This window comes from Trachurus trachurus (genome assembly GCF_905171665.1).
Source record: "Trachurus trachurus genome assembly, chromosome: 1".
Classification (NCBI taxonomy): domain Eukaryota; kingdom Metazoa; phylum Chordata; class Actinopteri; order Carangiformes; family Carangidae; genus Trachurus; species Trachurus trachurus.
The window spans coordinates 39,857,577-39,881,480 of record NC_139891.1 but is presented as its reverse complement, the minus strand read 5'-3'; the positions used below and the strand labels follow the sequence as shown (position 1 = coordinate 39,881,480).

The 23,904-nt window shown below is 40.9% G+C and overlaps 1 protein-coding gene across 1 annotated transcript in view; it reads right to left on the bottom strand.

Annotated features, from left to right (window-relative positions):
• Positions 1 to 5,850: 5,850 nt before the first annotated feature.
• LOC310984523 (spectrin beta chain, non-erythrocytic 1-like) overlaps positions 5,851 to 23,904 on the bottom strand; it is a 50,369-nt gene continuing 32,315 nt past the window's right edge. The window contains exons 22-38 of the mRNA XM_083969743.1: positions 23,592 to 23,855; positions 22,026 to 22,250; positions 21,833 to 21,922; positions 20,728 to 21,006; positions 19,304 to 19,434; positions 17,952 to 18,156; positions 16,691 to 17,065; positions 15,048 to 15,292; positions 13,614 to 13,752; positions 12,209 to 12,293; positions 11,096 to 11,292; positions 9,952 to 10,076; positions 9,794 to 9,839; positions 8,278 to 8,489; positions 7,904 to 8,077; positions 7,287 to 7,329; positions 5,851 to 6,307 (exon numbers count right to left, since the gene is read on the bottom strand). Coding sequence (XP_083825869.1) covers positions 6,083 to 6,307; positions 7,287 to 7,329; positions 7,904 to 8,077; positions 8,278 to 8,489; positions 9,794 to 9,839; positions 9,952 to 10,076; positions 11,096 to 11,292; positions 12,209 to 12,293; positions 13,614 to 13,752; positions 15,048 to 15,292; positions 16,691 to 17,065; positions 17,952 to 18,156; positions 19,304 to 19,434; positions 20,728 to 21,006; positions 21,833 to 21,922; positions 22,026 to 22,250; positions 23,592 to 23,855 — 3,060 coding nt within the window. The 3' untranslated portion in view covers positions 5,851 to 6,082. The remainder of the gene's footprint in view (positions 6,308 to 7,286; positions 7,330 to 7,903; positions 8,078 to 8,277; positions 8,490 to 9,793; positions 9,840 to 9,951; positions 10,077 to 11,095; positions 11,293 to 12,208; positions 12,294 to 13,613; positions 13,753 to 15,047; positions 15,293 to 16,690; positions 17,066 to 17,951; positions 18,157 to 19,303; positions 19,435 to 20,727; positions 21,007 to 21,832; positions 21,923 to 22,025; positions 22,251 to 23,591; positions 23,856 to 23,904) is intronic.

Here is a 23,904-nt window from a genome sequence, read left to right as displayed (position 1 = left end):
CCCTCCCTCCAAAAGTACTTAATAATAATAATAATAATAATAATAATAATAATAATAATAATATTATATTAATAATAATGACAAATCTCAGGGTTTGTAGATATTAGGTTATTGTAACGTGACGTCTGCCCGTCTGTCCGTCCTGGGTGAGGGATCCCTCCTCTGTTGCTCACCCTGAGGTTTTTCCTGGTTTTCCCTGTAAAAAGGGTTTTCCATTGAGTTTTTCCTCAGTGGATGTGAGGGTCTAAGGACAGAGGATGTTGTTATGATGGGATGTAAAGCCCTTTGAGACAAACTGTTTGAAAAAACCGCTATACTAATAAAATTGCCTTGCCCTGCCTTGTAACATGAAACTGCACCTCACATTCAATATAAAAATACTTAATATAAAAAATACCTCAGACACCACGTGAAGGAGATGAATTATGACCTGCTTTGCTTTCCATACCACGAGCCCTTTGGTTTTTTTTTTTTTTTTTTTTAAAGATTCATTTTATTTTGAAGGCCATCGTCCCAACTTCCGGCGTGTGTCGCGCTAAGCTCCGCGCGCTTCCCGCCTCTGCCACAGCATCAGGTCAGGTGCGGGTTTAGCGCAGCGGCTTCATGAATCACAGCCTGAGCCTCGGCTCAGAGGCCGCGGTGCATGACGGGAGCTGTAGTCCTGCTGCTGCTGCTGCTGCTGCTGAGGGGGGGAACAGGTGAGGGCAGATTAAATAAATAATTATAAAATAAAATAAAGATAAGAAATGAAAGCACGTGACAACAACCTCCACTCACCTGAAGGTTTAAATCCTATTAGCTGCTGCTAATCCGGTGGGCGGGGCTTAACTCTGGCCCTCAGAGAACAGGGCTTTTATTTTGAAACGCCCTTCATTACACCATTACCAGGGCCATTGTATAGGGGAGAAAGGTGGTGATAACTCTAGGGGCCCAGCGCCCAGTGGGGCCCATAAAAAACCCCAGTAGTCTAATCTTTGTATGACTGATTTATTCTGCGTAAGACCCTGACTAATACTCATAGTACACTGTAAAAACTCAACATCTTTCTAAGAATATTTGTCTTATTTCTTGTCCAAATGTCTCATTTCTAGTCAAAACTAATCTCTTTCCACTTAAAATAAGACTCATCACCTAAAAATTAACTTGTTTTTAGATCATTTTCACTTAAATTCACAATAAGTAGAAAAATCTGCCAGTGAAAGTAAGTTTTTTGTGTTTGTAATAAGGAAGAAAAACTTGCTCCACTATCAGATTTTTCTACTTATTTCAAGTGAAAATCTGCTTGAAAGAAGTAAAAAGTGTCTAAAAACAAGCTGCTTTTAATATGATGAGTCTTATTTTAAGTAGAATGAGATTTGTTTTGACTAGAAATGACATTTTGACTAGAAATAAGACAAATATTCTTGCTAAGATACTTGAGTTTTTGCAGTGTAATGCTGCATTGGCATCAAAACAAAGTAGGCTAAATAAAAAACGATAATACATACGTAGTCTAAGAAAAAAAAAAGGAAAAGTTAGGGGGAGGTGCCCACTTAGTATTCTTTAAGGGGCCCAGAATTCCTAGCAACGGCCCTGACCATTACATACACTTTTATTTTGTAATTTCTTCTTCCTCTTTGTTGATTTGTTCTACTCCAATCATTAGCAGCTATAGAACAGAAAACAGTTTGTTGTTCCTCCAGCTCCTTGGGCCATTGTTATTTCTTTTGTATATTAACGATTAGCCAAAAAATTAATAAAATAAAATAAAATCTAAAATTTTATTTGCTGATGATGCTAGTTTTTTTTTTCTCACAGAGATCCCAGTGTAATTATTAATAGTGGTTAATGAGGAACTGAAGAAAAAAAACATCTCCAATTGGTTTAAAATCAATATATTGTCACTAAACATTAAAGGGATAGTTCAACATTTAGTCAAATTGGCCCATTGTCCTAATCCCTATAGTCATAGCAGTAGGTTCGTTACCTTTAATTGTCGTTGCAAGCTGTTTTTAGAACGGTGGAGCAGAGCCGTGAGCTGCTCAGAGCTACGCTACGGAGGCTCATTATGGGATTTCTTGGTTTCCCTCATCAAACTCATCAAATACACAATCCAACAACTCCACAACGCTCTGGTGGACAAGTTGTGAGCTGCACATTCACCACGCTATGAGATAATAACACAACGTTACCACACAGAGTTGTTTTAGAGGGAAATTCATGCAAAACCACTGATGCGTGTTGCCTTCAGGGACAGTTTTTCATCAACAGTCTCTGTATTTCCCTCTAAAACAACTCTGTGTGGTAACGTTGTGTTATTATCTCATAGTGTGGTGAATGTGCAGCTCACAACTTGTCCACCAGAGCGTTGTGGAGTTGTTGGATTGTGTATTTGATGAGTTTGATGGAGGGAAACCAAGAAATCCCATAGTGAGCCTCCGTAGTGTAGCTCTGAGCAGCTTACATTACATTACATTCCCATATAAGTCATAACATTACAAGAATAAAGTCGTAAATTTACGAGAATAAAGTCGTACATTTCCTATGAGAAAAAGTCATAACATTACGAGAATAAAGTCATAAATTTACAAGAATAAAGTCGTACATTTCCTACGAGAACAGCTGAGTGAGTAAAGTTTAAAAGCTTTAATGACATCGCACATATTTGACAGAGAGAGAGAGAGAGAGAGAGAGAGCTTAAAGTCTACAGGTGCAGGTTCATACATGAGAAAAGCTTTATGTTTTATGTTTAACTTCGGTTTAAATATTCAGCCGGCGACAGCTTCTTCATCTTCTTCGTCTTCGTCTTCTTCATTCCTATAGATGCAGTTCTGATTGTGCAGTAAAGATGGCGGTAACTTCCATACATGTTCATACTATAGATACTGTTTACAGTGACAGAGCAACACGAGTATCAAAGAGCCGGGGGGTCCCTGAACGCAGCACGGAGACGACGCATGTTCACCAAAGTTTGACCTTGGTTTTAGCTTTGCATGTGACCAATAAACTTATTTATTTATTTATCAATCTGACACAATCAATCAATCAAGACGCCGCCGGACTTCATAACATTACGAGAATAAAGTCGTAAATTTACGAAAATAAAGTCGTACGTTTCCTACGAGAAAAAAAGTCTTAACATTACGAGAATAAAGTCGTAAGTCGTACATTTCCAATGAAAAGAAAGTCATAACAATATGAGAATAAATTCGTAAGTCGTACATTTCCTACGAAAAAAAGTCATAACATTACGAGAATAAAGTCATAAGTCGTACATTTCCTATGAAAAAAGTCATAACATTACAAGAATGAATTCGTAAGTCGTACATTTCCTACAAGAAAAAAGTCATAACATTACGAAAATAAAGTCGTACATTTCCAATGAAAAAAGTCATAACATTACGAGAATAAAGTCGTAAGTCGTACATTTCCTACAAGAAAAAAGTCATAACATTACGAGAACAAAGTCGTAAATTTACGAGAATAAAGTCATAACATTACGTGAATAAAGTTGTAAATTTACGAGAATAAAGTCATAACATTACGAGAATAAAGTCGTAAATTTACGAGAATAAAGTCGTACATTTCCTACGAGAAAAAAAGTCATAACATTACGAGAATAAAGTCGTAAATTTACGAGAATTAAGTCGTAAATTTATGAGAATAAAGTCGTACATTTCCTACGAGAAAAAAAGTCATAACATTACGAGAATAAAGTCGTAAATTTACGAGAATAAAGTCGTACATTTCCTACGAGAAAAAAAGTCATAACATTACGAGAATAAAGTCGTAAATTTACGAGAATAAAGTCGTACATTTCCTATGAGAAAAAAGTCATAACATTACAAGAATAAAGTCGTACATTTACGAGAATTAAGTCGTAAATTTATGAGAATAAAGTCGTACATTTCCTACGAGAAAAAAAGTCATAACATTACGAGAATAAAGTCGTAAATTTACAAGAATAAAGTCGTAAATTTACGAGAATAAAGTCGTACATTTCCTACGAAAAAGGTCATAGCATTACGAGAATAAAGTCGTAAATGTACGACTTTGTTCTCAAAGTTTGTGATTTTTCTATTTGTCAATGTGGCCCTAATACTCCGTCGTAGTTTTCTGAGTTGTAGAAACCAACTAGATGATGTTTGTCACGTCACTTTACTGCAGTGAACAGACTCAGAGGTCAGAGGTCAGAGAGTGAAATGAGGAGGAGACGAACAGCTGAGTGAGTAAAGTTTAAAAGCTTTAATGACATCGCACATATTTGACAGAGAGAGAGAGAGAGAGAGAGAGAGCTTAAAGTCTACAGGTGCAGGTTCATACATGAGAAAAGCTTTATGTTTTATGTTTAACTTCGGTTTAAATATTCAGCCGGCGACAGCTTCTTCATCTTCTTCGTCTTCTTCATTCCTATAGATGCAGTTCTGATTGTGCAGTAAAGATGGCGGTAACTTCCATACAGGTTCATACTATAGATACTGTTTACAGTGACAGAGCAACACGAGTATCAAAGAGCCGGGGGGTCCCTGAACGCAGCACGGACACGACGCACGTTCACCAAAGTTTAACCTTGGTTTTAGCTTTGCATGTGACCAATAAACTTATTTATTTATTTATCAATCTGACACAATCAATCAATCAAGACGCCGCAGGACTTCTTCTTGACGCCGACGCATGCGTACGAGGACCCGGAACGGAACGGGAAGAAAAAAAAGAAAGAAAAAAAAAAGAACGGAAGAAAGAAAGAGAGAAAGAAGGTCAGAAACGAAGGTCGTTTTAGTTCAGGTGAGTTTTTCTCTGAGCTGGCAAAAGCATGCACGTGACATCACCGCCTCCTCGAACGTGATTGGCTGTTTTATTTATTATTAAGACAGACGGACAGGAAACGGCTGCAGACAGACACGAAGAGACAAGACAGAAAAAAAGTCTAAATAATAATAATAAAAAATAAAAATAAAATGCACTGTTGGTCCAATTTCTGAATGGCAGAGGAAGAACGCAGGCGAGGTTGGTCGCCCGGTCGGACAGGAAGTAGAAAAATAACCAAAAATAACCAAATATAACACAACGATTTTCAAAATAAAACACTCTGAACAGAAAAAACAACTGAGGAATGGGGGCGTGGTCCCTGATGATGTCATCAACGGCCGTTAGTTACGTCACAACGTCTGAAACGCTGCGACGCCATGATGATGTCATGTTGTCACGACGACCACACACAAAAGGAAAAAAACAAAAAACGCTAACAGAAGAAAAAAAACAAAAAAAAAATCGGTCAGAGACGAACGCCGACGTGACACTCTGGTGAAACTGGGACAGAGAGCTCTGATTGGCTGCTCAGAGGTGACATCAGTGGTGATGTCACCACAGGGACTCTAATTGACCTCTGGCTAAGCCCCGCCCCCTCCACTCACTGGGACAAACAGCTTTACTGCTATGGCTGTCGGTTGCCGCGAAACGCCGACAGCGACGGGCTAACTTCTGTTAGCCTGTCTATGGAGTTTTACATTATATGTTAGCATTAAGCTAGCGGACTTTATGCTTAGTTGTGATACTGGCTAACATCTAAACATCTCTGACAATATGTTGCCTCAAATACGTTGTTGACTTAACTTAGAACAGATGTAGACATCCTTGTTAAGTTTATCCAGGTTTAGTTGGTGTTGTGGTCTACTGCATAACTTTATCCAGAGCAGACACTTCTCTCGGTTGAGATGTGGCTTTGGGGAAAACGTTAAAAAAAATCCCCCCCGTGGCCCAGCCTCTCGGGATACCTAGTGTGGGAGTTGCATGTACCCCATGAACACCGTTTGACCATTTTAAACTTAAAATGTCAAGAAAAAACATATAAAAACCAATGAAAACTGACTAACTGCAATGCATTTCAATGGACGTGGAAGCAGAGAATGTCCCAGTGTATGGGCTAGCTATGCGCACTGTGATTGGCTCATCGCGTTTGGGGGCGTGGCTTAGCCATAGGTCAATTAGAATATACAGGTGTTTGGTCAACAACAACAAACCGGTCTGGACCAGAACCAGGTCCGGTCCTGGTTCTGGTCCAGACCGAGTCCTGGTCCAGTTTCACCAGAATCCGTCTCGTCTTCTACTGCTTCTTCTTGCTGAACAGACTGAACCGTTTCTCTTTGTCCTTCTCTTTGTCCTTCTCTCTCTTCCCGGGACTCGACTCCGTCGTCAGGGTGACGGCGGCCGGCAGCGTCTGGGCGCGGCCGGACGCCGGCGTTCCGGGGTTGCTGCCGCGGGTGCTGCCGTCGGAGCGGTCGCTGCCGCCGGCGTTCAGGATGGCCTGAATCCAGGTGCTCATCTCCTCCTGTAGGGGGCGACACAGAGTCAGAACACAACCAAGATATCCCATCATGCATTGTGGTCACGGATGGCCGTTACCACAGCGACCCAGAGCGACCGGTGTAGCTACCAAATAAATGCAGTAGTGACCGGTGTAGCTACCAAATAAATGCAGTAGTGACCGGTGTAGCTACCAAATAAATGAAGTAGTGACCGGTGTAGCTACCAAATAAATGCAGTAGTGACCGGTGTAGCTACCAAATAAATGAAGTAGTGACCGGTGTAGCTACCAAATAAATGAAGTAGTGACCGGTGTAGCTACCAAATAAATGCAGTAGTGACCGGTGTAGCTACCAAATAAATGCAGTAGCGACCGGTGTAGCTACCAAATAAATGAAGTAGTGACCGGTGTAGCTACCAAATAAATGAAGTAGTGACCGGTGTAGCTACCAAATAAATGCAGTAGTGACCGGTGTAGCTACCAAATAAATGCAGTAGTGACCGGTGTAGCTACCAAATAAATGCAGTAGTGACCGGTGTAGCTACCAAATAAATGAAGTAGTGACCGGTGTAGCTACCAAATAAATGAAGTAGTGACCGGTGTAGCTACCAAATAAATGAAGTAGTGACCGGTGTAGCTACCAAATAAATGTGTCTGTCCGGTCGCGGCTTCCACAGACTCCCTCAACAAACGTCGGAGCAAATTTCCTAACAAGCGTTATAAACTGACCACAGACTCTGGATAGCGAGGCTAATTTCTGTTAGCCCGTCTATGAGGTTTTACATTATACGTTAGCATTAAGCTAGCGGACTTTATGCTTAGTTGTGAGTGGCTGTGTGTGTTTTGAACGTTGTTTCAAACTATGTGGGTTTGATTGAACATCTTTGATGCTTAAATATATATATTACCGCTTAATATATTGCTTTACTCCTCTTTTTATGTTGGTACCTACACCGGCCGTTACGATCTTGGTCGGACAACCTAGAACTTGAAGGCGACTCACCTCGTCTTTGGCTTGGAACAGGTACTCGTTCCCGTCAGTCAGTCTGCAACACAGAGACAGAGACAGAAGGTGTCATGTGACGGTTCTGTGGCGCCAGAACCAGAACGTGTCCCTCACTGCAAAAACTCTACATCTTTCCAAGAATATTTGTCTTATTTCTTGTCAAAATGTCTCATTTCTAGTCAAAACTAATCTCTTTCCACTTAAAATAAGACTCATCACCTAAAAATTAACTTGTTTTTAGATAATTTTCACTGGTTTCAAACTAATTTTCACTTGAAATAAGTAGAAAAATCTGCCAGTGAAAGCAAGTTTTTTGTGCTTGTAATAAGGAAACTCACCTTTCCACTGTGCAAATGACAATAAACACTTTGAAGGAAGAAAAACTTGATCCACTATCAGATTTTTCTACTCATTTAAAGTGGAAAATTTGCTTGAAAAAAGTAAAAAGTGTCTAAAAACAAGCTACTTTTTAAAATGTGATGAGTCTTATTTTAAGTAGAATGAGATCTATTTTGACTAGAAACGACATTTTGAATAGAAATAAGACAAATAATCTTGGTAAGATTTTGAATTTTTGCAGTGCGGTCATGTGACCCGTGTCCCGTCCGTCTCACCTGAGCTTGAAGACGTGCTTCTTCTTCTTGTAGTCCGAGGCCACGTCACAGCTGGCGTCCCGGAGGCCGATGGGAACCTGGTTGTGATAGGCCACGCCCTGCGCCGCCGCCTTGCTGTCCTTGTAGAAGCCCATCTCCTGCTGGTTGATCACGCAGTACACGTTGTGCCACGACCTGCAACCAATCACAGAGAGGGGGCGGGGTTAAAGTTCTACTGACCGGCCAATCACAGAGAGGGGGCGGGGTCAGAGCTTCTACTGACCGGCCAATCACAGAGAGGGGGCGGGGTCAGGCTGTTGGTCAAATGTTTTTCTGTAGTGTACTACAGATAGTGGGCGGGGCCTGTGTGTGTGGGTGGGCGTGGCCTGTCTCACCTGTTGGAGGCCTTCTTGCTAGGCCCCTCCCACTCGTGCTTGCGGGGCAGCAGCCCCTCCAGCTGCGACGAGGCCTCCTGGCCTCTGGGGGGCAGCGTGGCCGACTGGCTGCTCTTGCTCCGGCGGCCCGAGGTGGGGGAGGGGGTGGGGCTGGGCTCCTTGGAGCTGCGCTCCGCCACGCCGTTCACCAGCTCCACGCCATCCACGCCGTCCTGAACCGACCAATCACAGGAGAGGCTGTTAGCCGGGGGGGCGGAGCTACCGCAGAGTCACCACTCATAAAGCAACAATCAATGGATCAATCAATCGGTAGATTGAGAACTGAGGTTCTACTGAGGTTCTACTAGAGCTGTGCAGCTGTAACATGTGCAGCAGCAGTGAAGTGTTGTATCGACCACTTGCACAATGTAGTGTGACGCACTTCGGGTTACAAAGTTACGGGTTGTTTACTTCCGGCGGCCATCGTTACCATAGCGCTGCTGTATTTAGATTAGCTACATCTAACACTTTACACCTAAAGCTCTCATTCTACATTCATAGTTGTGTTTTTACATGTTGTTAATAGTATAGTCGGTTCAGTTTGTATTTTTTATATAGTAGTCAAAGCATTTTTTATCATTTAATCATTGATCGCATTTTGCCGTTAGCTGCTCGGCTAACTTAGCATCTACTGACTAAATGAAAATTAGAGCCTAATAAAATTACAAACAACACTTTCATTCTTCATTCATGTTTGTACATGTTGTTACTAGTATAGTCGGTTCCGTTTGCATTTTTATAGTGGTCGAAGTATTTGTGATCATTAATCATTGATCGCATTTTGCCGTTAGCCGCTCGGCTAGCGAAAAGTCACGGAGAATTAAGATATGAGGAGCAAAGAGAGGCTTGAAGAAGTCCTTCTAAACTCCGTAGAGTTGGTTGCCCTCTTCATAAACATTACGGTGTTTTTATTTTTATTTTTTAAATAATAATTATCATTTTTAAATAACTTTTTAATATAACTAACTAGCTGCTCGGTTAGGGGCTAACTAGCCGTTAGCGTAATGAGCCGTTAGCGGCTAGTTAGCCGCTCTGTTTTTATTTAAAAAATAAAAATAAAAAACACCGTCATGTTTATGAAGAGGGCAACCAGCTCTACGGAGTTGAGAAGGACTTCTTTAAGCCTCTCTTTGCTCCTCATATCTTAGTTCTCCATGACTTTTCGCTAGCGGCTAACGGCAAAATGCGATCAATAATGATCAGAAATGCTTCGACCACTATAAAAATACAAACTGAACCGACTATACTAGTGACAACATGTAAAAACATAACTATGAATGTAGAATGAGAGAGTTAGGTGTAAAGTGTTAGATGTAGCTAATCTAAATACAGCAGCGCTATGGTAACGATGATCGCCGGAAGTAAACAACCCTAACTTCGTAACCGGAAGTGCGTCACACTACATTGTGCAAGTGGTCCATATCAGTGACTCATCAAACAGGCCAGTTAGACGATGCCAGAGACAGAGAGTACTGACCCGGGGCGAGTCCTGGTCTGAGGGCAGTCCGTTCTGGTTGACAGCTCTGTAACACACACACACATTAATATATTATCATGTATTATTATTGATCACCCTGAGATGATGTCACTGGTCTGATGGCTCCTCCCCCTTTGGTCTGCCCCCCCCCCCCTCACCTCTGCTGCTGTAGCTCCTCCCCCTCCACTTCCTCCTCCTCCTGCTGAGTCAGAGGCTCTGGAGTCGGAGGCCTCCTCCTCCTCTCCTCTTCCTCCTGCTGCCGCCGCACCTCCAGCAGCTCCAGCTACACACACACACAGATAGACACACACACACACACAGACACACACAGACACACACAGTTTAACTCTGGTTCTCAGTAGGGACGGGAACCTTTCACATCTGAACCGATACGGTACCGACACCGGTTGTGAGTGGTAATAAAAGTTATTTTGTCTGGAGAAAAAAAAGTCAAAACTTCTTCATTGATCATCGTTGTAAAACATGTATAGCTAGGTTCAGTTATGCATTGTCTTTTGGGAATGCAAGGAATTAAAACATTTCTGGAAAGCGGAACACGATCTAACTGTTAAGGTTGTAGAAACCCCGCAGGACGGTACCTCTTTGGTACAAAATTGGACAAGACAGTGGACACCACACGCAGGAAGAGGACCCCTACCATTTAATCTGTTTAAACAAATCTTAAATGAAACTTTAAGACTGGAACAACGCACATACGCTCTAAAAAAAATAAGGGGGATGCCTTCCAGAGGATATGGGAACCGTTTATGGACCTCTGACACTACTACTTTTATTTGGACCTAACCAACTGCTGATCGGCGGGTGCTAACCCTGGGCGGAGGGATACGTGAGTTGGTTAGGTCCAAATAAAAACTGTGTTTTTCCTGCACTTTGAAGGGCTGGAAAAAATTATATTATAGCGAACAATGGAACTGTGTATTTATTTTCAGGTGAAACCTCTTTTAGGCCGTGAAAATAGGCCGTTTCTTTGGGTCTGTTCACAACACTGTATGTTGTAAATCTCTGGGCAGGGCTATTATGGGCTGGCGTTGCTAACGGGAGGAGTGCAGAGAGTCTTCTACTGCAATTAAAGTACTTAGGGACTATTTGTAGATCATACAACCCCACTTTAAAAAAATGTTACTATCCCTTTAAATGTTAAAAAAAAAAAAAAAATTAAAAATAAAAAAGTCAAAACTTCTTGATTGAGCTGGTTTATTGCTGTTTGGTCCCGGCTGCTGCTCACCGTAGTGAGGCGTTCTGAGGTTCTACTGAGGTTCTACAGGTGTTGTAATGTTTTACCGTGGTCAGCCTCTCCAGAGCGGAGAACCTCTCCTCCCAGGTGGCGGCAGACTTCTCGAAGGCCTCGTGGCGCTTGATGAGCTTCTCCACCTCGTCCACGCTCTGCCCCATCTCCCTGCTGGACAGGTAGGGCTCCTGGCCCAGCAGCCAGGCCTCGGCCACACCGGCATCCCGGGAGAACTGGTGCACCTCCAGGACTGGAACACACAGAGACAGATACAGACTCAGTGATTGGTCAGGGAGCCGGAGGCCAGCTCTGCAGCGGCCAATCAGCTGCCAGCAGCACCGTGACTCTGTTTCTCTCTTTTACAGAACTTTAAGGTTGAGACACTACAGGTGAATAGGGTAAAAAATTTAACTAACTGATATCACCATGAAACTTCCCAAGTTTATCACTCACATTAAGACAAATATTTTTTGTATTACAAGTTTAGTCAAATGTTATGTTTAAATATGTAAATGAGGCAATATCTAATTAAATATGCGCTAATTTGCATATATTTCCAGAACAGAAATCTGAACAACAAAAAGGAAGGAACAAGTAAGGACGAAGGGAAGGAAGGAAGGAAGGAAGGAAGGAAGGAAGGAAGGAAGGAAGGAAGGAAGGAAGGAAGGAAGGGAGGGAAAAAGGATTGTGGAATGAAGGAAGGGAAGAAAGATGGAGGGAGGGAACAGATTTGTTCAAGGAAGGAAGAAGGAAGGAAGGGCGAAGGGAAAGATGGGAGGAAAGGAAGGGAAAAGGGAAGGAAAGAAAGATGGAGGGAGGGAACAGATCAGGTCAATTGGATCAAAAGAGGAAGGAAGAAGAGGTAAGGACGAAGGGAAGGAAGGAAGGAAAGAAAGAAGGAAGGGAAAAAGGATTGTGGAAAGAAGGAAGAGAGAAAGGAAGGAAGGATGGAGGAAGGGAACAGATTTTTTTGACGACAGGAGGGTTAAATTGTGTGTTTTAAAGTTTCAGTTTTTACTATTCTGGGTTTTATTTTAACTTTTAAAGATTGTATTTAGTCAATTTTAGTCTCTATGTAAAACACACTGAGTTTCCCTGTGAACAGTCCGTTCTCATCACCACATAGGTAACGTGTGTGTGTGTGTGTGTGTGTGTGTGTGTCTCACTGAGTCGTAGCCACTCCCATCGATCCTCCCACTTGTCGATCATCTCTTTCCTCTTGTCCGTCAGCTGCAGCAGCTTCTCTTTGATCTGTGGAGACAGACACACACACACACACACACACACACACACACACACACACACCTGTTAGAGCGTCTCCACGGCAACGCCTGCTGCTGCATCTGGTTAGCAACGGCATCAACCAATCAGAGCTGATTTCCTACGACTTAATGAACCAGAACATTAGAAAAAAACAGAATTATATTTCTAACAGTTCTTATGTTAAATTTTAACTTATATTCTAATATTTAATGGTTTTTGTTTTATTTTATCTCATCATATCCATCAACACCAGTTTATTATTACGTCCTGCGTCCACCAGAGGGCAGACCAACACTATCCAAGAATATTTGTCTTATTTCTTGTCAAAATGTCTCATTTCTAGTCAAAACTCATCTCTTTCCACTTAAAATAAGACTCATCACCTACAAATTAACTTGTTTTTAGATCATTTTCACTTGTTTCAAACTAATTTTCACTTGAAATAAGTAGAAAAATCTGCCAGTGAAAACAAGGGTTTTGTGTTTGTAATAAGAAAGAAAAACTTGCTCCACTATCAGATTTTTCTACTTATTTAAAGTGAAAATCTGCTTGAAAGAAGTAAAAAGTGTCTAAAAACAAGCTGCTTTTTATGTGATGAGTCTTATTTTAAGTAGAATGAGATTAGTTTTAACTAGAAATAAGATAAATAAATATTCTTGGGAAGACATTTGAGTTTTTGCAGTGAACTCACTATAAAACTTCAAGAAGAGAAATCTAAATATTAATGTAGTGGAGCAACGGATCACAGTCGATAATAAGAGAGTAACAACACCTCCATTGAGCCTCATGCCCCCTAGTGGCAGGATATGGGTGTTGCAAAAGCGCCCAGAAAACCCGTTCACTCCAATGTATGTGTGTTGCCCACTTGCTGGTAAATTGATGAAAACGGCCGTGTTTTTGTTTTTAGGTGTCTTGGTCATATCAGATTATACTTACAATTAGTTTATTACAAAATGTAGATTGAAACATTAATGTAGAAAACTGTTTTTTTTGTTTTTTAATATTATATTAATCTATAAATGTCCTTAAATTATTGAAAACACCACTTGCTCATTCACCAACAATGCAGAGATGTCATTTCTTTTGTAAAACCCATATTCCTCCACCAGGAGGCGCTGCCATTGGACCAATGCTGTCACTACTCTCTTTTACAGTGATCTAGCTCTACAGTAGCTGTAGTCCTTAGCCCCGCCCTCAGGTACAGGTGTGTGTGGAGTGAGTGGTGTGTGTAGTGTGTAGTGTGTAGTGTGTAGTGTGTGTAGTGTGTGTAGTGTGCAGTGCTGTGTGTGCTTTGTGTGCTTTGTGTACCTCCTCGGAGGCGTAGTGCTTCCTGGCGAGCAGCGCCTTCCCCAGCTCGATGCAGGTGGTGAAGCTGTCGTTACGGGCGTCGATCTCGGCCTTGATGCCCTGGTGGTTGTTCATCAGCAGCTCCACCGACGACACGTCTCTGTGAGTGAGTGACAGTGAGTTAAGAGCTGGTTATTGGTGAGAAAGGTTGTGGGTTCGAGACCCAGCAAGGGTGATGATGATGATGATGATGATGATGATGACAGATCAAATAGCTTGGACTGGACCATGTGCGAAGGCTCCTAACATCTTAAGGTCTTTGCACACTGAGTCCGTTTTTTTCGCATGCGTTTTTCGTATCCGTCATCCGACAAAAAACGTTACGCGCAGGCTCCTTGCACACTGAGTCTGTTGCGTTTTATTCGCATGCGTTTTTATTTTGTGTTCCAAATTTCGGAGAGGGAGACAAAAATCGTCACGCAGTGATGCACTTTGTGGTTCTCTCACTTGTTGAGAAATGAAAGAGAAACATTAAAAGCCAGTAGAGGATCTGCTGCTTGTTAATGAGCAGCGGAACTATCATCATCACTTCAACTGTTTATTATAGGATGTCAGTGGTCCAGTTTGATCAAAAGACTTTTCACGGATGCGAAAAACGCATTAAATCGAACCTGATCCGAATTTTTTTATGACGGACGAAAGTTTGGGATTCGGTGTGTAAACATGATCGACACAACATGAGGTCGATTTTTTTTTTTGACGTGCGGCAATTTCGGACGACAAAAACGGACTCAGTGTGCAAAGGCCTTTAGAGTCACAGTAGATGTTTGACAAATACATATCATTATTTTACCTCAAAAACTGATTTTTCTTTTTACTGTGGTTTCAAATCTGCCTGCACGACAGTGAATGGCTTACTCAATTTGTGAAGCCACTGTTGATCTGCCACTTGTCAATTAGCTCAGTGCGATGGACAACGGTCTTTGGTTCCAGAGGTTGTGGGTTCAATCCTCAACTAATGCAAATTGAACATTATAAGGTCAACTGTCTTGTCTTCCTATTCTCCTGTTTGTTGCTCAGAATTGCCTAAATTTGCCCAAAAGTAGCCCGGACCCGACCCATCGCTGCGCAGCAGCTATAATCTGTGGATGGGTTTCATTTCATTATATTATGGAAACGTTGTTGGAGCTGTCTTGTCTTGTTATTTTGTTGTTGGGGTATACTGTATGTTGTTTTGTATTTGTCTATGTGGTCTACATTGTTCTAGTGTCAATGTGTATTCTTTTATCAGGGTTCCTACACATTTGAAATTTCCAAATCCCAGACTTTTTCCAGACTTCTCGGTAAAAAAATTCTAATAATTTGTGACATTTGAGTAAATTGATGTGCATTATATAAAAAAATCATGCAATGAATCATTTGTTTTCATTATTCTGTATAATATAATGTCCGTACCGGGGGTTCTCCTGCGCCTCGATGAGCCGGATGACGTCGTCCATCCACAGCATCAGGTCTCTCACCAGGCTGAAGAAGCGGAACTTGTCCCCGGTGTCGAGCAGGCGAAGCCGCCGGCCGTCACAGGCCTCCAGCAGACAGCGCCACGCCTCCAGCACCTCGCTCTCCCGCCGCTGGATGTCGTCCGCCTTGTCGCCCGCGTAGGCCGACTGCAGCCGCACCGCGTCGTCCTGCAGCTGCCTCACCTGTCACAGAGGTCAGAGGTCACGGGGTCAGAGGGTCACGAGGATTCACAACCTCGTCCTCAGGGTCACACACAGCTCAACTACACTGCAGAAACTCTACATCTTTCCAAGAATATTTGTCTTATTTCTTGTCAAAATGTCTCATTTCTAGTCAAAACTAATCTCTTTCCACTTAAAATAAGACTCATCACCTAAAAATTAACTTTTCAAACTAATTTTCAATTGAAATAAGTAGAAAAATCTGCCAGTGAAAGCAGGTTTTTTGTGCTAAAAAAACTCACTCCACTATCAGATTTTTCTACTTATTTCAAGTGAAAATCTGCTTGAAAGAAGTAAAAAGTGTCTAAAAACAAGCTGCTTTTAATGTGATGAGTCTTATTTTAGGTAGAATTTGATTTTTTTTTTAAATTATAAATGACATTTTGACTAGAAATAAGACAAATATTCTTGGTAAGATTTTTATTTTATTTTTTATTTTTTAGAATTTTTACCACTTTTTTCTATAAATGTTCAAACGTTTTTGTTGAAATTGTACCACTTTTTTCAAATAATAACTCACTTCAATCAAAAAAAACAAAAAAACTTTTAAATCACAGAAAAAAGGGTTCAAACACAATTTTTGGGGTCTCAAATATTTTTTGCATTCAAACACTTTTTTTTTGATTAAAGTGAAGTTTGTTTTGATTGAAAATATCTTTTTTGTTTAAATCAACTTTTCTTTTGATTGAATAATAAAGACACAAATTGCATTCAAGCACTTTTTTCTTTCTTTGATTGAAAAGGTTTTTTTTTTGATTGAGGTGAGTTATTATTTGATTGAAATAGTTTTTTTTTGGATTAAAGTTATCTTTTTTGGGCCATATGGGTAGGATATACTGTATGTGTTCAATCAAAAGAAAAAAACTTGTTGATTGAAACAAAAAAGACATTTTCAATCAAATAATACCTCACTTCAATCAAATTTTTTGGGTCTCAAATATTTTTTGCATTCAAACACTTTTTTTTGATTGAAGTAAAGTTTGTTTTGATTGAAAATGTCTTTTTTGTTTAAATCAAGATTTCTTTTGATTGAATAATAAAGACACAAATGTACCTCCATATATGGATAGGATATATAAACTTGTTGATTTAAACAAAAAAGACATTTTCAATCAAATAATAACTCACTTAAATAAAAAAAATAAAAAACTTTTCAAAGTAAAAAGGGTTGAAACGTTATTTATTAAAAGAAAAATTAATAAACACTTGTTTAAAAAAAAAAAGTGAGTTATTATTCGATTGAAAATATCTTTTTTGTTTAAATCAACTAGTTTCTTTTGATTGAATAATAAAGACACTAAATGTAGCTCCATATGTTTTTGCCGTGTGGCGTTCGTGCGGCGGCAGCGACTGACTGACCTGCGTGCCGAGCGCCTGGATGTCGTGCTCGAAGGTGGTGTGCATCCTCTGCAGCGTCTCCACGGTGTTGTGGTCGCGGCCCAGGTCGTCGGGCAGCTTCTTCTGCTTGTCGGCGATGCGCAGCAGGATCTCCTTGGCGTCGTGGTAGAACTTGTGCAGCTCGAAGGAGGCGGCGAGGATCTGCGTGCGCGTGTCGATGAGCTCCAGCAGGTCGGCCCAGGCCTCGTTCAGCCCGTCCTTCCACTCCGCCACCGTGGCCGCGTCGCCGTGGCCCGCGTTGATCAGCTCGTCCGCCAGCCGGTTCACGCCGTCCACGCGCTCCTGCCCGATGTTCCCCGTGTCCCGGGCAAACTCACGGAAACGCTCCTGCAGCATCTGAGGGAGGAAACACCGGGGATTTTAGTTTATTATTTTACTTCATTTCATCAGTAGATTTCTCCTAATAAACTCACCAGGAGTTAGTCTGACTCATGTCATGTCAGCAGTCATTGTAAAGCTTTCTCTCTCCTGAACAATGATGTCATCTGATTTTTTTTTTGCCACTTTTATTATTATTATTATTTTTTTCAAAGAAATTTTACCACTTTTTCTAGAATAAAAAAAAAATTGAGAAATTTTACCACTTTTTCCTCAGATTAAAAAAAAAACATTTTTCGAGATATTTTACGACTTTTTTTCTAGATTTTTTTTTTTTTTGAGAATTTTTACCACTTTTTTCTGGTACAATTTCTTTAAAAACGTTTGAACATTTCTAGAAAAAAGTGGTAAAAATTCTCAAAAAAAAGTAAAAAAAGTAAAAAATCTAGAAAAAAAATATCTCAAAAAATGGTTTTAAAAAAATTTGAGAAAAAATGGTCAAATTTCTCAATTTTTTTTTAAATTCTAGAAAAAGTGGTAAAATTTCTTTAAATAATTATAATAAAAGTGGTAAAAAAAGTTGTCCCAGAAAAATGGAAAAAAAAATCTTTTTTAGAGAAAAACATGTTTTTTAAAAAAAATCCAGAGAAAGTGGTAAAATTTCTCAATATTTTTTAATTCTAGAAAAAGTGGTAAAATATTTCTCCCCCCCCCCAAAAATATAGATGATATTCAACTTCAGCCGAGTCTGGTTCCATTTCAGATAAAAACCCACAGACGGATAAAAACATGTCAGGATGATGATTCATAGTGAATGAAGTAAATACTGGAACTACTGTAAATGATCAATAATCAGGTTAATACTGGGAGGGTAAATGATGAATAATGAATAGTGAATCCGTACGGTGACGTGTTCGTAGTCCTGTCCCAGCTCGTGCGACCCGGCCACCACTTCCCGCTCGGCGATCCACTGCTCCAGGTCGTCGACCTCGCGGTTCAGCTGGAAGAGGCGGAGCCTCTCGTCCAGTTTGCCCCGTCTCTCCTCTGATAGGTCCTTCAGGCCGGCGTACAGCTTGTCCACCTGGGACTGACGCATGCTGATGCGCTCGCTAAACACACACACACAGATTTATGAATTAAGACGATTTCATAACAAGACATGAAAGTTGACTTTTTAAAGGGATAGTTCACCCAAAATTCGTGGCGCGGCGCCGTCTTGAGAGTATAAGAAACGTCCAGATCTGGATGTTTCGGTAACAATAAGGGTCCCTTAATTAACGTTAGTTAGTACATTATTAAGCATTAATTAACTGTTTACAGATATATTAACAATCATTATTATGTTTTACTTAGGATTAGGAAACACATTAATTAATGTAGCCTATTAGTAAGCAGTTAATTCATGTTTACTAATCAAAGTTAGTTAAGTAATAATAAAAGTTGAATAATGTAATTAGTTATCATTATGTATGCATTACTCAGCATTAATTAACACATTAGTGTTTATATTAATGCTTAATAATGTACTAACTAACGTTAATTATGGGACCCTTATTGTAAAGTGTTACAGATGTTTCTTATGCTTTCCATTCATGTTGCTGTTATTTCAAGCAAAAAAGAAAAAGATGCGATTAATTGCGATTAACTCAGGAAATTTTGAGATTAATCGCAATTTAAACATTTAATAGTTTGACAGCCTTAGTTAGTACACATCGTAGCCATAAATGCTATGGTTCTAATAACTGACATAATAATTTCTTTCGGTGTTTCAGTTTTCGGCCAAGAATTTTCATTTCGGTGCATCCCTAATATTTTGTATATATGTTTTTGTGGATGATGCGTGTGTGTGGTCTTGTGTTGTCATCTGCTGCTGGTAACATTGTAATTTCCTGCAAAGGATTAATAAAGTATCTTTAAATTTTTTAAATCAAATTAAAAAAAATTTTTTTTAATTAAAATTAAAATTAAAAAAAAAATATATATATATATATATATATATTTTAAAAAAAATTAAATTTTTTTAAATTACATTAAAACATTTTAAAAAAATTTAAATTAATTTTTTTAATTTTAAATATTTGTTTTTTGGTGTGTCTTTTTGGAAGCCACGGAGGACTCTGAAACTTCTCCCAGCCCTTAGTCCACATGAGGGGGAGGAGATAATAATGAGTTATGAAATTTGAATTTTGGGTGAAACTATCCCTTTAAGAGGATTTCCTAACAGGACTATAAATGAGAGTTGCCAGCTTGTTTTACCTCTCGGGGTGCCCGTCGGCCACCAGCCCCCTGCTGGTCTTGGACAGCAGGTGCACGGCCTCGGCGTAGTCCTCCACCGACTGCTCCACGATCTGGTGCTTCTTCAGCATCGTCACGGCGCTCAGCTCGTCCTGCACACATCATCATCATCATCATCATCATCATCATCATCATCATCATCACCATCATCTTCATCATCATCATAGGACTCTATTAAATCTGTTTTACACTGCAAAAATTCAATATCTTACCAAGAATATTTGTCTTATTTCTTGTCAAAATGTCTCATTTCTAGTCAAAACTCATCTCTTTCCACTTAAAATAAGACTCATCACCTAAAAATTAACTTGTTTTTAGATAATTTTCACTTTTTTCAAACAAATTTTCACTTGAAATAAGTAGAAAAATCTGACAGTGGAGCAATTTTTCTTTCTTATTACAAGCACACAAAAAAACAAGTGAAAATGATCTAAAAACAAGTTCATTTTTAGGTGATGAGTCTTATTTTAAGTGGAAAGAGATTAGTTTTGACTAGAAATGAGACATTTTGACAAGAAATAAGACAAATATTCTTGGAAAGATTTTGAGTTTTTTTTTTTGCCAAATTCTGTTTTTTTCGTTTAAATTTTGGGGAATTCTGTTTTTTTTTTTTTTTTTTTTTTACCTTTTCCTCTTATTTTCCAAACAAAAACACAGTTTTTTTTATGTTAATGAGTAAAATGTTCACAAATTAAATAGAAATGACTTTAAATGTATTGAGGTAACAAACAAACAAGACTTTCCCTCCAGACCTTCAGAACAAATACTGCATGATGCAACACAACACAACACTGCACTATAAGGACTTCAAGTATATGCTACTAGTCCAGGCAAAATAGCGTTTTCCGACAGACTAATTGTAACAGAATGTTTTTCACCATCCATCATTTCTTTGAGGTGTCCAGAACAACATACTAAAAGTCCTAAGAAATCCTAGTTGTAGAAATATGTTTAATTCTCATCAATCCAACATTGATTTACTGTATAAAGTCTATGGTGCCGACAACAGTACACCCCAATGGGGCTGTTTTTTTCCTTTACTCCTATCACAAGGAAACTTTACACAATGAAAGTATCTATGAAACGTAACATTTTTTATATTACAAGTTTCTTTAAAAATGAATTTGAATATGCAAATGAGCCTTACACTAATCAAATATGCTCAAAATACACCCGAATAGGCTATTTTTTCCCTTTTCTCCTACCACAATGAAACTTTACACAATGAAAATAGACATGAAAAGTAACATTTTCTGTATTCAAGTTTCTTGGAAAATGAATTTGAATATGCAAATGAGCAATACACTAATATATATAAAAAGCTCAAAAAACATATTTGAGAAAAAAAAAATCCTCTTTCCCTCCACATCGTCATGGCGACCCACCTTGGCCTTCTCCTCTGACATCATGTACAGCTCCTGCTCGCTCATCCAGGCCTCGGCCTCGGCGGCGTCGAAGTAGTACTGCTGGGCCTTGTGCGCCTCCTCCAGTCGCCCGTGGCGACGCTCCGCCTCCTCCAGCAGCTGGCTCCACAGCCGCTGCAGGTCGTCGAGCCGCTGGCGAATCACGTCGCTGTTAGGAGACTCGTCCTGCAGCAGGCTGCGGCTGCGCTCCAAGATGTCGTCGATACGAGGCTGGTGGCCCCGGATCTCCTTCTGCAGCGTCTGAGGAGGAGGAGGAGGACCAGATTAGACCAGAACCATGATCAGGACCAGAACAGACTGGACCCAGAACCAGGGTTTATAGTTGACTACAACTAAGACTATAGCCCTATTTGCACGGGATTAGTATTACCTGGCAACATCTGGTAATTAGGGCCACGGGCCATCGCCCCGGGCACTGGTCCCTACAGCTATGAAATAGCTGCAGGGACCAGTGCCCGGGGCGATGTAAAAAAAAGTTTGTTCCGCACCAAAGCAAGTGAACTATGGGACTTTCCTGGTGTGAATACACCCTGAGACTAAAACTAGAAGTGAAAAAATAATCTAGTAAACTGAAATAAAAAGAACTACCGTACTTTCCGGACTATAGACGCACCTGAGTATAAGCTGCACAAGCTAAATGTTAAAAGAAAATACATATCTAGGCCACACTTGAATATAATCTGCAGGTTTTCATGTTGTAACATGAGATATTTCCACAGAAAGACAGTAGGAACTGTGACAGTCTGTTCTGGTGACGCTCCTCTCCTCCATGTGCACTTGTTTACAACAAAGCCGGAGAAAAATCAATAAATGGAGCAGTGGATAATGAGAGCTGGGACACCGGGGCGGGAAAAAAGTAGCGGCTTATAGTCTGGAAAGTACGGTAACTCCAAGCTCCAGGTGTGGATGTTAACCTGCAGTAAAGTAAAGTAGAGTCAGATAACATCAGCTTAGTGGTAGTTTCCTTAGAGATTCCTCGAAAATAAAAACTAAACTAAATAAAAACTAGTCAGTTTATCTAAAATAAAAACTAAATAGAAATAAAAACTAATGAACATTATCTCACCTGGTTCTTCTTGATGAGCAGCTGCACCGTCTGCAGGTTGTGTCCGTGGTCGGTGGACGTTGCCACGGCGCTCCTCTCCTGGACCCACAGCTAAAACACACACACACACACACACACACACACACACACGGTGAGCTCTGATTGGACAACACACATCTGGACCAGCTCCATCTCAGAACCGGGTCTCACTTACGATCTCGTCCTCCACGTCGCGGTTGAACTGGTGGACTTCCCGTGACGCCACCAGGAAGTTGCGGCGGCGGCGCAGCGGGTCCAGCAGCTCCTGGAACTTGTTCTCCACCACCTGCCTGCGTCCGTCCACCTCGTCCGTGTCCTTCACCTCCGGTCCCAGAGCTTTCACCTGGCTCTGCAGCTCCACCACCTCTCTCTGACGCACCTCCACCTGCTTCTCCAGCATCTGGGGGGCAAGGGGGGCAATGCTCAGGATGTGTTCACATGTCTTAAAGCCCCAGTGTGCAACTTATTTGGCTTTTTATTAGCAAAAATCAAATATGTCTTTCATAAATATGAGTATATATGTATTCCACCTAGTGTCATATGCATTAAGACCTATTAAAGCTTCAGTTGGTAACTTATTCAGTCATATTTGCTGGAACTGTCACTATATTCTGATAGTTGGACATTAAATGGGTAATTTAGGGCAAAATCCAACTCCTCTGGCTCCACCTACAGCCTGTAATCGTATTTGCCAGAATCCACCGCGACCGACGATTCTCCTCCAATCAGGTAGAGGGAGCAGGAGGAGCGGCCAATCGCAGCTCGTACACGTCGTAGTAAGCTGACGAAAGTGAAAGTAAAGTCCGCGATTTGGTCAGAAATTTCAAGACGATACACCTTCAGCTCCCTCTTTTCACTTCTGTCAACCCCCCTCCCCCTGTGTTGGGTGAGAGAGAGGCGAGATCGTTATGGAGTCTCCGGTTGCTATGGATACGGTACGTCTTCTGTGGGTGCGTTTATGGCTAATTTGCGGAGTTTACTTTCACTTTCGTCAACTTACCAACTGTAGCTTTAAGTGCTCAGAAAATGCTTATATTAGAAGTAATTAGAATTAGTGCATCTTAACTTGTTTGCACTCAAGTTAGATGCAAAACTGTCATTGCACAAAGTACTGGACTGTACTGGACTGTACTGGGTTCCGTGGGATCAAAGGTCGCCGCACGGCAGCCAAAACAACATGTTTTACAGAATGGCGGGAAACTATAATTTCTATAATGAACACTTTAAGCTAGGATACTGAAATTCGAGTTTGTGTATCAGGAGCTAAGGCCCATCAACTGTGATGAGTTTCAGACCCGTGCGACCTTCAGAAGTGTCAAAGGTCACCATGTGAGGCATGCTTTTTTTGAATAATTCACTAACACTTTGAGCTAGGAGACTGAAATTCGAGTTTGTGTATCAGGAGCTAAGACCCATCAACTGTGATGAGTTTCAGACCTGTGCGACCATCAGAAGTGTCAAAGGTCACTGTGTGTGGCTCCTTTAAAGGACAATTTCAACCTTTAGCTACAGTTTCCTATCGTTTCAGGTCTAAAAGAATGATTCTGGAGATTTTCGGTTTAATTGCTCCTGTTTTGCGGTAGCCGTGTCTGTCCCCTCATCGCTATAGGAGCGATGAACAGGAGCAGATTGCATTTCCGCTGTTGTGGCTATTTATACCTGCTGCTTCTTCAGCAGGATGTTGACCGAGGTCAGGTCTAGTAGAGGTTGTGTTGTTGTGTAGTAGAGGTTGTGTAGTTACCTGCTGCTTCTTCAGCAGGATGTTGACAGACGTCAGGTCCTTGCCGTAGTCGTCAGACTGTATCTGTCCCTCCAGGCCGACCATCCACTTGTCCAGCTCGGTGCAGCTCTGCGTGAAGAGCTCGGCCTTGTTGGCGTCGAACAGACACTGGGCCTTGGTCTGGGTGGTGGACTCTAGCTCCTCCCACATGGAGCGCAGCGCCGACAGCTTCTCCTTCACCTCCTCCTCCGTCTCAGGCTTCTCCGACACCAGCAGCAGGCCGTCCTGCAGGAGCACAGGGGTCAGAGGTCAGAGGTCACCAGGTGGTCAACTG